Genomic DNA, 14,356 nt, shown 5'->3' on the forward strand with positions numbered 1-14,356 from the left:
AATAGGACTGTCTCAGTCTGAGAAGAGAAACACTATAGGTTTTTTTATTTAGATTTTTGATTTTAGTAAATCATTTTTACTCCTTTTCTCCCCAATTTTGTGATAGTTACAGTCTTGTCCCATCGCTGCAACTCCCGTACGGACTGGGGAGAGGCGAAGGTAGAGAGCCATATGTCCTCTGAAACACAACCCCGCCAAGCCACACTGCTTCTTGACACACTGCTCGTTTAATCCGGAAGACAGCCACAACAATGAGTTGGAGGAAACACCGTACAGCTAGCAACCGAAGCCAGCATGCATGTGCCCGGCTCGCCACAAGGAGTCGCTAGAGTGCGATGGGACAAGGACATCTGGGCTGGCCAAACCCTCCTCTAACCAGGACGACGTGGGCCAATTGTGCGCCGCCTCATGGGTCTCCCGGTCGCGGCCGGCTGCGACACAACCTGGGATGAAACCAAGGTCTGTAGTGACGCCTCTAGCACTGCGATGCATCCCTATATACCCCTACAGCTCTGTTGGTCATTCCTATACCCCTACAACTCTGTTGGTCAATCTATACCCCTACAACTCTGTTGGTCAATCTATACCACTACAGCTCTGTCGTACATCCCTATACCCCTACAGCTCTGTTGGTCAATCTATACCCCTACAGCTCTGTCAGTCATCCCTATACCCCTACAGCTCTGTCGGTCATCCCTATACCACTACAGCTCTGTCAGTCATCTCTATACCACTACAGCTCTGTCAGTCATCCCTATACCACTACAGCTCTGTCAGTCATCCCTATACCCCTACAGCTCTGTTGGTCACCCCTATACCCCTACAACTCTGTTGGTCATCCCTATACCCCTACAGCTCTGTCGGTCATCCCTATACCCCTACAGCTCTGTCAGTCATCCCTATACCCCTACAGCTCTGTTGGTCATCCCTATACCCCTACAGCTCTGTCAGTCATCCCTATACCACTACAGCTCTGTCAGTCATCCCTATACCCCTACAGCTCTGTCAGTCATCCCTATACCACTACAGCTCTGTCAGTCATCCCTATACCACTACAGCTCTGTCGGTCATCCCTATACCCCTACAGCTCTGTCAGTCATCCCTATACCCCTACAGCTCTGTCAGTCATCCCTATACCCCTACAGCTCTGTCAGTCATCCCTATACCACTACAGCTCTGTCAGTCATCCCTATACCACTACAGCTCTGTCGGTCATCCCTATACCCCTACAGCTCTGTTGGTCATCCCTATACCCCTACAGCTCTGTCGGTCACCCCTATACCCCTACAGCTCTGTCGGTCATCCCTATACCCCTACAGCTCTGTTGGTCATCTCTATACCCCTACAGCTCTGTCGGTCATCCCTATACCCCTACAGCTCTGTCGGTCACCCCTATACCCCTACAGCTCTATTGGTCACCCCTATACCCCTACAGCTCTGTCGGTCATCCCTATACCCCTACAGCTCTGTTGGTCATCTCTATACCCCTACAGCTCTGTCGGTCATCCCTATACCCCTACAGCTCTGTCGGTCATCCCTATACCCCTACAGCTCTGTCAGTCATCCCTATACCCCTACAGCTCTGTTGGTCATCCCTATACCCCTACAGCTCTGTCAGTCATCCCTATACCCCTACAGCTCTGTTGGTCATCCCTATACCCCTACAGCTCTGTCGGTCATCCCTATACCCCTACAGCTCTGTCAGTCATCCCTATACCCCTACAGCTCTGTTGGTCATCCCTATACCCCTACAGCTCTGTCAGTCATCCCTATACCACTACAGCTCTGTCAGTCATCCCTATACCCCTACAGCTCTGTCAGTCATCCCTATACCACTACAGCTCTGTCAGTCATCCCTATACCACTACAGCTCTGTCGGTCATCCCTATACCCCTACAGCTCTGTCGGTCATCCCTATACCCCTACAGCTCTGTCGGTCACCCCTATACCCCTACAGCTCTATTGGTCACCCCTATACCCCTAGAGCTCTGTTGGTCATCCCTATACCCCTACAGCTCTGTTGGTCATTCCTATACCCCTACAGCACTGTTGGTCATCCCTATACCCCTACAACTCTGTTGGTCATTCCTATACCCCTACAGCTCTGTTGGTCATCCCTATACCCCTACAGCTCTGTCGGTCACCCCTATACCCCTACAGCTCTGTTGGTCACCCCTATACCCCTACAGCTCTGTTGGTCATCCCTATACCCCTACAGCTCTGTTGGTCACCCCTATACCCCTACAGCTCTGTTGGTCACCCCTATACCCCTACAGCTCTGTCGGTCACCCCTATACCCCTACAGCTCTGTTGGTCACCCCTATACCCCTACAGCTCTGTTGGTCATCCCTATACCCCTACAGCTCTGTTGGTCATCCCTATATCCCTACAGCTCTGTTGGTCATCTCTATATCCCTACAGCTCTGTTGGTCATCTCTATACCCCTACAGCTCTGTCAGTCATCCCTATACCCCTACAGCTCTGTTGGTAATCTCTATACCCCTACAGCTCTGTTGGTCATCCCTATACCCCTACAGCTCTGTTGGTCATCTCTATACCCCTACAGCTCTGTTGGTCATCTCTATACCCCTACAGCTCTGTCAGTCATCCCTATACCCCTACAGCTCTGTTGGTCATCTCTATACCCCTACAGCTCTGTTGGTCACCCCTATACCCCTACAGCTCTGTTGGTCATCTCTATACACCTACAGCAGGAGAGGTAGTGAAACACACCACACACCTACACAGACACATACTGACACATACTGACTCCAAGCCACTTCAGCATGCCAGGCAGGTGAGTGAGACAAGGCCTGTCAGGACCGTAGGGCTCTTAGCTCCTATTTCAAAGAGTAGGGAACAGAGCCAGGAATTCTTATTATTACACAAAACATCCCACAGTTTAGGATTCCCAATGGTATTCCCAGGAACTGATATCCCATCCAGCCAAGGAACCATGGGATTACCACTGTAGTGGACCACTTTAAGTTGAAATCCAACAATAGCGGAGAAATTGTCAGATGTCTCCCACCTCATTTCCCTTAGCAAATAAATCGTAAATACATCAAAGAGACTACAGTAAGCCTTTGTCAACAGTCTTGTTTTTAGAGGAAAAAACCTCCTCAGAAAAGATAAATGAAGGACTCAACTAGGGTTCAGTATTACAGTACCAGAACTAGTAAACAGTTACAGATTAAGTAATCTCTGTAGTTGTATGTTATATCTCAGCAAGTTAAAAGTCATAACAGAGTAAAACGATTCCCTTGCTTTCTGACAAATGATTAGATCAGATACGGTAGATACTCCCTTATGAGACAGATGTTCCATTTGGTAGGTTATTAATACACCACCAGAGACTGACTACGTTATTAATACACCACCAGAGACTGACTAAGTTATTCATACACCACCAGAGAATGACTAAGTTATTAATACAGCGCCAGAGAATGACTAAGTTATTAATACACCACCAGAGACTAAGTTATTAATACACCACCAGAGACTGACTACGTTATTTGTCACGGTTGTCGTCGGTGAAGGAGGACCAAAACGCAGCAGGTATGTGTATGCTCATCTTGAGAATTTATTAACTTCAAAAAATGAACGTACAAAATAACAAAACAAAAGAACGAACGAACGAACAACTACAAACAGTCTGGCTAGCATAGGCTCAACACAGAACAATCACCCACAAATACCAAACACAAACACACCCTACTATATGGGACTCTCAATCAAAGGCAGATAGACAACACCTGCCTTCAACTGAGAGTCCCAACCCCAATTAACCAAACATAGACATACACTCACTAGACTCCACATAGAAATACTTAAATGTAGTAGAGTGATGTTGTTCCCCTAGATTATGCACCAAGTTGCACGCAAGGACAGTTCAAGTAGGCCAGGGCAAGAGGGGATGTTAATAAGTTAATAACAATAATAATAATTCAATGTGTTTCCTTTATTTAATTACAGCAGCATAGTTAATGTTATTTTTCGGTGTACAAACATTTTTTTGATATCTATATTGTAAATACACCTAATTGTAAAAGTTTGTATATTTTGGTTTGGTCCATCGCGGGTTATCCGTACTTACGGACCCTTTTATCGTTCTCTTTTGCCGGACCTTCAGCTAGCAAGGTATGTTGTCCTTGGCGCCGTAATTTGGCAATATAAAACTGGGGTAAAGTTACATAAAGTGCTGTTACGCAATTATAGGGTTTGTTACAATGTGAACAATTATAAAGATTTATGTTAACTTTCACCAAGCTCGCTAATTAGGGTACCTATTGTAACTCGGGAGTATTTGGGACCGTGTTTGAGTGAGTTGCTATGTGGTCACGCAGGTGCCCGAGAGCTGTGACTGCACCGAGGGCTAACCTATTGTGTGTTGTCTCTTCGTGTGCAGGTATGTCTTTTATTTTGTTCCGAATATGTTGTATATAATTTTAACTGTATTGTATAGTGTGCTGATGGGCACTGAATGTATGTATGCAGTTCCCGCTCTTTTGCCGGACCTTCAGCTAGCAAGGTGCCCGAGAGCTGTGACTGCACCGAGGGCTAACCTATTGTGTGTTGTCTCTTCGTGTGCAGGACCAATAAACATGATTCAACCATCATAATTCCAGTTGTGGCAGTGTCCTGATTAAAAGTACACAACGCAGAACGAACCACGCTACATAAACATAAACCAAAACCCGGAATTACTAAATCAACCACCCTTTTAACAAAACACACCACCCTGAACCACATAAAACAAATACCCTCTGCCATGCCCTGACCAAACTACAAAAACAATTAACCTTATACTGGCCAGGACGTGACAGTTATTAATACAGCGCCAGAGACTGACTACGTTATTAATACACCACCAGACTGACTACGCTATTAATACACCACCAGAGACTGACTACATTATTAATACACCACCAGAGACTGACTACATTATTAATACACCACCAGAGACTGACTAAGTTATTAATACACCACCAGAGACTGACTAAGTTATTCATACACCACCAGAGACTGACTACGTTATTAATACAGCGCCAGACTGACTACGTTATTAATACACCACCAGACTGACTACATTATTAATACACCACCAGAGACTGACTACGTTATTAATACACCACCAGAGACTGACTACATTATTAATACACCACCAGAGACTGACTACATTATTAATACACCACCAGAGACTGACTAAGTTATTAATACAGCGCCAGAGACTGACTACATTATTAATACACCACCAGACTGACTACGTTATTAATACACCACCAGAGACTGACTAAGTTATTAATACACCACCAGAGACTGACTAAATATTAATACAGCGCCAGAGACTGACTACATTATTAATACACCACCAGACTGACTACGTTATTAATACACCACCAGAGACTGACTAAGTTATTAATACACCACCAGAGACTGACTAAGTTATTAATATAGCGCCAGACTGACTACGTTATTAATACACCACCAGACTGACTACGTTATTAATACACCACCAGAGACTGACTACGTTATTAATACAGCGCCAGACTGACTACGTTATTAATACACCACCAGACTGACTACATTATTAATACACCACCAGAGACTGACTACGTTATTAATACACCACCAGAGACTGACTAGATTATTAATACACCACCAGAGACTGACTACATTATTAATACACCACCAGAGACTGACTAAGTTATTAATACAGCGCCAGAGACTGATTACATTATTAATACACCACCAGACTGACTACGTTATTAATACACCACCAGAGACTGACTAAGTTATTAATACAGCGCCAGAGACTGACTACGTTATTAATACACCGCCAGACTGACTACGTTATTAATACACCACCAGAGACTGACTACGTTATTAATACACCACCAGAGACTGGTACTAAAGTTATTAATACACCACCAGAGACTGACTACTTTATTAATACACCACCAGAGACTGACTACGTTATTAATACACCACCAGAGACTGACTACGTTATTAATACAGCGCCAGAGACTGACTACGTTATTAATACACCACCAGAGACTGACTACGTTATTAATACACCACCAGAGACTGACTACGTTATTAATACACCACCAGAGACTGACTACGTTATTAATACACCACCAGAGACTGGTACTAAAGTTATTAATACAACACCAGAGACTGACTACATTATTAATACACCACCAGAGACTGACTACGTTATTAATACACCACCAGAGACTGACTACGTTATTAATAAACCACCAAAGACTGACTAAGTATTTAATACACCACAGGGACTGACTGCACAACCCAGACACTGTAAAACTGTTAAGACACTGTAACACTGTACAGTAACAGTGTTACAGTGTCTGGGTTGTCCAACAGTTGGATTATATCTGACGTATAGTACAGTGGAGACAGGGGAACCTGTTATGAGGGGATTAGACTGGGATTAGGGATTGGGCTGGTTGTCAGAGAGGTCGCAGAGAGGAAAGAAGGGGAGAGCAGAGGAGGAGAGCAGAGGAGGAGAGGAGAGAGGAGAGGGCTTCCTTACATTACAGTTTTGTGGATTGTCTCGATGGCGTGCTCCAGTTCCTCTTTCTGGTCCGGGACGAAGCGGTACTCTGACACGTATCCCGACACATGTTTGTACGGGTCGTAGTCGCCAAGCTCGGCTGGAGAGAAATAGTGAAAGAAAGACACATGAGCAAAGGCATACACACATGCACACACACAAACACACACGCACACACATGCACACACACAATCACACACACACACACACACACACACACACACACACACACACACGCACACATTTTGACTGTGTGAGAGATCACATAATACAAGGAACAGTGGCATCACATAATACTAATCTCTATTTCTATTCACTATTTATACCTCTGCCTCTCTCTCTCTGCCTCTCTCTCTCTGCCTCTCTCTCTCTGCCTCTCTCTTTCTCTGCCTCTCTCTTTCTCTGCCTCTCTCTCTCTGCCTCTCTCTCTCTGCCTCTCTCTTTCTCTGCCTCTCTCTTTCTCTGCCTCTCTCTCTCTGCCTCTCTCTCTCTGCCTCTCTCTCTCATCCTCTCTCTCTCATCCTCTCTCTCTACCTCTCTCTCTGCCTCTCTCTTTCTCTGCCTCTCTCTCTCTGCCTCTCTCTCTCATCCTCTCTCTCTCATCCTCTCTCTCTACCTCTCTCTCTGCCTCTCTCTCTCTGCCTCTCTCTCTCTGCCTCTCTCTCTCTGCCTCTTTCTCTGCCTTTCTCTTTCTCTGCCTCTCTCTCTCTGCCTCTGTCTCTCTCATCCTCTCTCTCATCCTCTCTTTCTCTGCCTCTCTCTTTCTCTGCCTCTCTCTTTCTCTGCCTCTCTCTTTCTCTGCCTCTCTCTCTCTGCCTCTCTCTCTCATCCTCTCTCTCATCCTCTCTCTCTACCTCTCACTCTGCCTCTCTCTCTCTGCCTCTCTCTCTCTGCCTCTTTCTCTGCCTTTCTCTTTCTCTGCCTCTCTCTCTCTGCCTCTGTCTCTCTCATCCTCTCTCTCATCCTCTCTTTCTCTGCCTCTCTCTTTCTCTGCCTCTCTCTTTCTCTGCCTCTCTCTTTCTCTGCCTCTCTCTGCCTCTGCCTCTCTCTTTCTCTGCCTCTCTCTGCCTCTCTCTCTCTACCTCTCTCTCTGCCTCTCTCTCTGCCTCTCTTTCCCTGCCTCTCTCTTTCTTTGCCTCTCTCTGCCTCCCTCTCTCTGCCTCCCTCTCTCTGCCTCTCTCTCTCTGCCTCTCTCTTTCTGCCTCTGTGTGTACTCACACTGTATGGCCAGAGCAGCCAGCTGGGCGCTGATGTCGATGGGACAGGGGATTCTGCCCTGTAGTACGTCCTGCTTCACCTGCAGGAAGAACTGATACCTACAGTACCCAGAGACACACACAGACACACATCGATATAGCACATGAAACACAGTACAAGCTATTTCATATTGTCATAGATAAGTACATAACCTGTAGTCTGCATGTAAGCTTTTATATTGTATGTGTGGCTGTGCTAGCCAATTCAATAAAAAGTAGGGAGATGATAACACTGTTGTGTGACTGGATGATTGGTCAATGATATACTGTTTAGCAGGGGTCGGCAACCCTGGTCCTGGAGTGCTGCAGAAACTTCATGTTTTTGTTTTAACGGACCTGGAAGACCAGGTGTGTTGAATTTAGGCGATCACTGAACTGATCAATTAGCTCAGTTGGTCAGGTGTGGTGCCTAGTTGGAACAAAATCCTGCTGTACCTGCGGCACTCCAGGAACAGCGTTGACTACCTCTGATATATAGCATAGCAGCCACAATGATATTATCTGGAGAAATCTAGTACTGTACCAAAAATACATACCTTGTTATTTCTTCTTTTAGCTTGCAGGGATTCTCAGCGTAAAACTTGACCCCAAAATAGAGTGTGTATGGAGGCCCTTCTGAGAGAGACAGAGAGAGAGAGAGAGAGAGAGAGAGAGAGAGAGAGAGAGAGAGAGAGAGAGAGAGAGAGAGAAAGAAAGAAAGAAAGAGACAGAGAGAGATTTCAGCAGCAGCAAACTCTCCGTATCCAAACAGCTGAGAGGCTTTCAACTCAACTGAATGCAGAGAAAGGACGAGACACTTACTTGTTATTAAATCTTTGTGTTCTGAAAGGGTTTTCGAGGGGTCTAGCCAATACTGCAAACAAAAAAGACAGAGAAGACATTCAAATGACATACAAAAATGACAGCCATAATGATTATTTGTTTACATAAGTAGTATCATAGGTAATATACAATATGTAACTAGTAGCCTATGTGTACATTAACAAATACAGAATGTACTGTAACAAGCTATCTTGAGCATGAGTATTCAGTAATCTCGGTTAACCCAGAACTAAAATATTGAGTAATGGGTCAGATGCTTGATTAAGTTCTGGGTCCATAAGAGTTAAGAGAAGAGGTAAAATGAGGATCAGAACTACAACGAAGCGATCCACCCTTTCTCTTTGCAAGTCTGTGTGCCAAATGTCTCATCCCCTTCCAAAATTCGAAAGATGCTAATACCTGTGAAATTGTGATTTGTCCAAATAACCAGTGACGAAAAACACAAGCACAGGAACTAATGCTGCTGATCTCACACATCCCGTTGTATCATGACAGATATACCGTACCCTTTATGTTTACCTAGTCTGTCCACGAGAGATTAAGTATTCAGTAATTGGCTGGAAGAAATTGAGAAATGCACTTTGTTATGTAAAGTCATGGCCGTGTGGTCTATGCAGTGTGTGTGTGTGTGTGCGTGTGCGTGTGTGTGTGTGTGTGTGTGTGCGTGTAGTGTAGTGTAGTGTGCAGTCAGTGTATTGGACAGGACTCAGGCAGCTCCAGAGCGGGACGTTTAGTCATGCTAACTCTGGCATAATACTGAAGCCGCATTAAAACCAACTTTAATAAATGGTCTCGTTAAAAAGGAGTGTGAGTCATTCAAATCTGCATCAGTAAAACATGCATTTAAAACAGGTCACAGCATGCTGCCACAGAGGCAAAAATCAAACACATGAAGCTTCTTTTTTATTGGCTTTTATTCATTATCTTATACTGTACTGGCATTTTGGAATTGCAATCTATTTTTTATCTCGTTGGACCTCTGGCTCTCACGTCAATGAACATCTGATTTGGGAACATTCCTGCAAGACTGCCTGGCTTACTGTGCACAATTTCCTTATGTCACGTTGATGATGGACATTAAATGATCATATATACAGTACCAGTCAAAAGTTTGGACACACCTACTCATCCTAGGGTTTTTCTTTATTTTTACAATTTGCTACATTGTAGAATAATAGTGAAGACATCAAAACTATGAAATAACACATTTGGAATCACGTTTTAACCAAAAAAGTGTTAAACAAAATATATTTTATATTTGAGAATCTTCAAAGTAGCCACCCTTTGCCTTAATGACAGCTGTGCACACTCTAGGCAAGTCAGTTAAGAACAAATTCTTATTTACAATGACGGCCAAACCCTAATCTGGCCAATTGCGCACTGACCTATGGGACTCCCGATCGGTTGTGATACAGCCTGGGATCGAACCAGGGTCTGTAGTGCCACCTCTAGCACTGTGATACAGTACCTTAGACCGCTGTGCCACTCGGGAGCCCACAAAAGCTCTGAAGACATGTACATTACATACAATGACCCTATGTGACAATAAACATAAACAGCGTGTAGGTCTCCATACATTATATTCATGTGTTTATCACTGGTTACAGCAGCTACTGCGCTGTGGTGTCTATTTGTGGGATGTTGTCGAGATTCTTATGATCATGAATGCAAACTGCAATTTTCAAATCATTGATGTGGAGCTCGTTGTGAACGCTAACTGCTATTTTCAAATCATTGATGTGGAGCTCGTTGTGAACGCTAACTGCTATTTTCAAATCTTTACTGGCAGTGTTGTCACAGTGAGGCCCTGCTTTGCTGTGATATTGTATCAGAGCTCACAATGTCATTGCAGCTCATGCTTCTCCTGGGAGCCATCGGTACAGACAGATCGACAACGTTTCTCTTCCTCTGTTCTTTTAATAACTTAACACAGTGATAAAACACAGTGATAAACAACGGTCTGTTCACTTCACATCGGCATCAGACACCGGCAGCAAACATTCAAAACAAACGCGAGTGCCTTTGTTCACACAGTTCACACGGACCAGCATAAGGACTCAGCTCTTTTAGAAATGAGACTGAAAGAAATATTATTATTATTATCCGCTCAATGTTTTCTGCTTTAGCTTGACTGTAGGGCATGGTAGCTGATATCGCGTTACGAAACTGCTTTCATTTCTACTATAAATTAATAGCACCGCACCCCTTGCATGAAGAAACAGCTTCAAGTCCTGTTCTATATGCATTCCATATATTTGTATGCGGATTTCTGGTGATGTTGTTACTAGCCAAACTGAAGATGGAAATTGTTAGAGGAGGGGAAGAGTCTGTGGACTGAATATTTGGATTCTGGGGCATTCTGGGGCATGGAGATGAATAAATGTTAGCGTAATGAGGTAGGCTAGACTAGGATAACCTATTTCAGACTAAAGTATGTCACTGAAAGATGCTGTGTGGTGCACCCTCGCCATTCCCTCCCACCTAAATCCTCACCCCACCACACTACAGATGGGCACCAGGGCAGTGTTCATTAGGGCTCATCATAGCAAAATGTAGGAAAAAGTTTTTAATGGAAAATAGAAAACAAGTGTTTCTCATTGGACAAGTTCAAGTAGTCCCTCCCTGTTTCAAAGCAATTCAAATGTTATTTGTCACATGCTACGATTACCTTACAGTGAAATGCTTAATTACAAGCCCTTAACCAACGCAGTTTTAAGAAAAATACTACAAAAAAATTAATAAAAGTAACAAATTATTAAAAAGCAGCAGTAAAATAACAATAGCGAGGCTATATACAGGGGGTACCGGTACAAAGTCAATTTGCGGGGGCACCGGTTAGTGGAGGTAATTGAGGTAATATGTATATGTACATATAGGTAGAGTTATTAAAGTGACTATGCATAGATAATAAACAGAGAGTAGCAGCAGCGTAAAAGAGAGGTGGGGGGGAAATGCAATTAGTCTGGGTAGCCATTTGATTAGATGTTCAGGAGTCTTATGGCTTGGGGGTAGAAGCTGTTTAGAAGCCTCTTGGACCTAGACTTGGTGCTCCGGTACCGCTTGCCGTGCGGTAGCAGAGAGAACAGTATATGACTAGGGTGGCTGGAGACTTTGACAATTTTTAGGGCCTTCCTCTGACACAGCCTGGTATAGAGGTCCTGGATGGCAGGAAGCTTGGCCCCGGTGATGTACTGGGTTGTACGCACTACCCACTTTAGTGCCTTGCGGTCGGAGGCCGAACAGTTGCCATACCAGGCAGTGATGCAACCAATCAGGATGCTCTCGATGGTGCAGCTGTAGAACGTTTTGAGGATCTGAGGACCCATGCCAAATCTTTTCAGTCTCCTGAGGGGGAATAGGTTTTGTCGTGCCCTCTTCATGACTGTCTTGGGGTGCTTGGACCATGTTAGTTTGTTGGTGATATGGACACCAAGGAACTTGGAAGTTCTCAACCTGCTCCACTACTGCCCCGTCGATGAGAATGGGGCTGTGCTCGGTCCTCCTTTTCCTGTAGTCCACAATCATATCCTTTGTTTTGATCACGTTGAGGGAGAGGTTGTTGTCTTGGCACCACACGACCAGGTCTCTGACCTCCTCCCTATAGGCTGTCTCGTCGTTGTCGGCGATCAGGCCTACCACTGTTGTTTCATCGGCAAACTTAATGATGGTGTTGGAGTCGTGCCTGGCCATGCAGTCATGAGTGAACAGGGAGTATAGGAGGGGACTGAGCACGCACCCCCTTGGTCAGCGCATGCTCGGAGTACACGTCCTGGTAATCAGTCTGGCCCTGCGGCCTTGTAAATGTTGACCTGTTTAAAGGTCTTACTTACATCGGCTACAAAAAGCGTTATCACACAGTTGTCCGGAACAGCTGATGCTCTCATGAATCCAGTGACTGATGTGGTGTACTCCTCAATGCCATTGGAAGAATCCCGGAACATATTCCAGTCTGTGCTAGCAAAACAGTCCTGTAGCTTAGCATCTGCTTTATCTGACCACTTTTTATTGACCGAGTCACTGGTGCTTCCTGCTTTAGTTTTGCTTGTAAGCAGGAATCAGGGGGATATAATTATAGTCAGATTTGCCAAATGGTGGGTGAGGGAGAGCTTTGTACATGTCTCTGTGTGTGGAGTAAAGGTGGTCTAGATTTATTTCCCTCTGGTTTCACATTTTACATGCTGGTAGAAATTAGGTATTTTCTTTCGTTTTGTGCCTAATGAATACAACCCAGAACACACCGGAACGGATATTGGTGTCCAGGGGAACGTGATTAGATCTATGTCTGTGTGATTGAATTAGAATAAGTTAATTGAATTGGTTAATCTTATCTAATTTGCAATAATCACATCAGTGCAGCTGTTGTGTTCCAGTGCATGCTAATTTATGCAAATGAGGGGGTTGAGGATTAGAACAGTGGCTGACAGTGACAGGACGTCAGCCATCATCCATGGACAACCAGACAAAGACAGAAGGGTCCCACTCAGAAAGACAACCTGAGAAACAATCTACTTATTTCTCTAACTGGAAGTCATCTTCCAATGAACAGTGACTGACTGGAGGAGAACAAAGTAAGACATCCTTTGGTAACACATTACTTAGAAAATAACCTTACACTCTTAGAAAAAAAGGGTACTAAAAGGGTTCTGTGTATTGTAGACAGTTAACCTCTCTTGGGTATTGGAAACAGTTTATTCCGTCTTAAATTTTATCGAATATTTACATTTTAGGGTACCTGAGGTTCGAATTAGGAACGTTGTTTGAAATGTTTGGACCAAGTTTACAGGTAATTTATTAGATACTTTGTAGGCATGTTGGGCGAGTTGAAACCGGTGTATTTCTGAATCAAACGTGCCAAATATATGGACATTTTTGGGACATAAAGAAGGACATTATCGAACAAAAGGACCATTTGTGATGTTTCTGAGATATTTTGGAGTGCCAACAGAAGAAGATCTTCAAAGGTAAGGCATGAATTATATCGCTATTTCTGACTTTTGTGGCGCACCTGCCTGGTTGAAATATGATTTTAATCTGTTTGTATGCGGGGCGCTGTCCTCAGATAATCGCATGGTTTGCTTTCGCCGTAAAGCCTTTTTCAAATCTGACACAGTGGCTGGATTAACAAGAAGCTAAGCTTTATTTTGATGTATAACACATATATTTTCAAGAATGTTAAATATTAGAATTTGGTATTTTTGAATTTCGTGCTCTGCAATTTCACCGGATGTTGGCCAGGTGGGATGGTAGAAGTTAATGGGTTACATCTATGTGCATTCATGGCACCTGCACAAAGCCCCTCCAGATCTATTTACATTTGTATATCTGCAATACTTATTGAACACCTCAAGGTGTTTATTTTTATTACATGGGATTAGAGTGTGTTCTATCTATCAGTATGAGAAAGGCATGTCTTTCTGCCCTCCAACAGCTCAGTTGCCAAGTGACTAGAACTGATAAATAATAGAATGATGGATAATAAATTAAAAGGCTCTGTCATCATGAGGCAGACAGTTTGATTGACAGGTCGGACTGAGAGTCCCGGGCTCTGTTCTAATATCTCTACTAGTTCTAAAATGAAGAATGATCCACAAGAATGAACTAAACAATGTATTGGGAGTGCATTCTAAGCGGTGTGCTGGTGTAGATATTAGAGCATTCTGGAACCTCAGTCATCTTACTACAACTTCAGCCTCAATATTAT

General features: G+C 44.0%; 1 protein-coding gene across 2 annotated transcripts in view; it reads right to left on the reverse strand.

Annotated features, from left to right (window-relative positions):
* The window catches only part of LOC115149366 (band 4.1-like protein 4), a 103,179-nt gene that overhangs the window by 42,718 nt on the left and 46,105 nt on the right, over positions 1 to 14,356 (reverse strand). For both annotated transcript variants that reach the window (XM_029692174.1, XM_029692172.1), the window contains exons 4-7: positions 8,635 to 8,686; positions 8,370 to 8,448; positions 7,796 to 7,893; positions 6,557 to 6,677 (exon numbers count right to left, since the gene is read on the reverse strand). In XM_029692174.1, the coding sequence (XP_029548034.1) occupies positions 6,557 to 6,677; positions 7,796 to 7,893; positions 8,370 to 8,448; positions 8,635 to 8,686 (350 nt within the window). The remainder of the gene's footprint in view (positions 1 to 6,556; positions 6,678 to 7,795; positions 7,894 to 8,369; positions 8,449 to 8,634; positions 8,687 to 14,356) is intronic.

Source organism: Salmo trutta, chromosome 15 (assembly GCF_901001165.1).
Source record: "Salmo trutta chromosome 15, fSalTru1.1, whole genome shotgun sequence".
NCBI classification, from domain to species: domain Eukaryota; kingdom Metazoa; phylum Chordata; class Actinopteri; order Salmoniformes; family Salmonidae; genus Salmo; species Salmo trutta.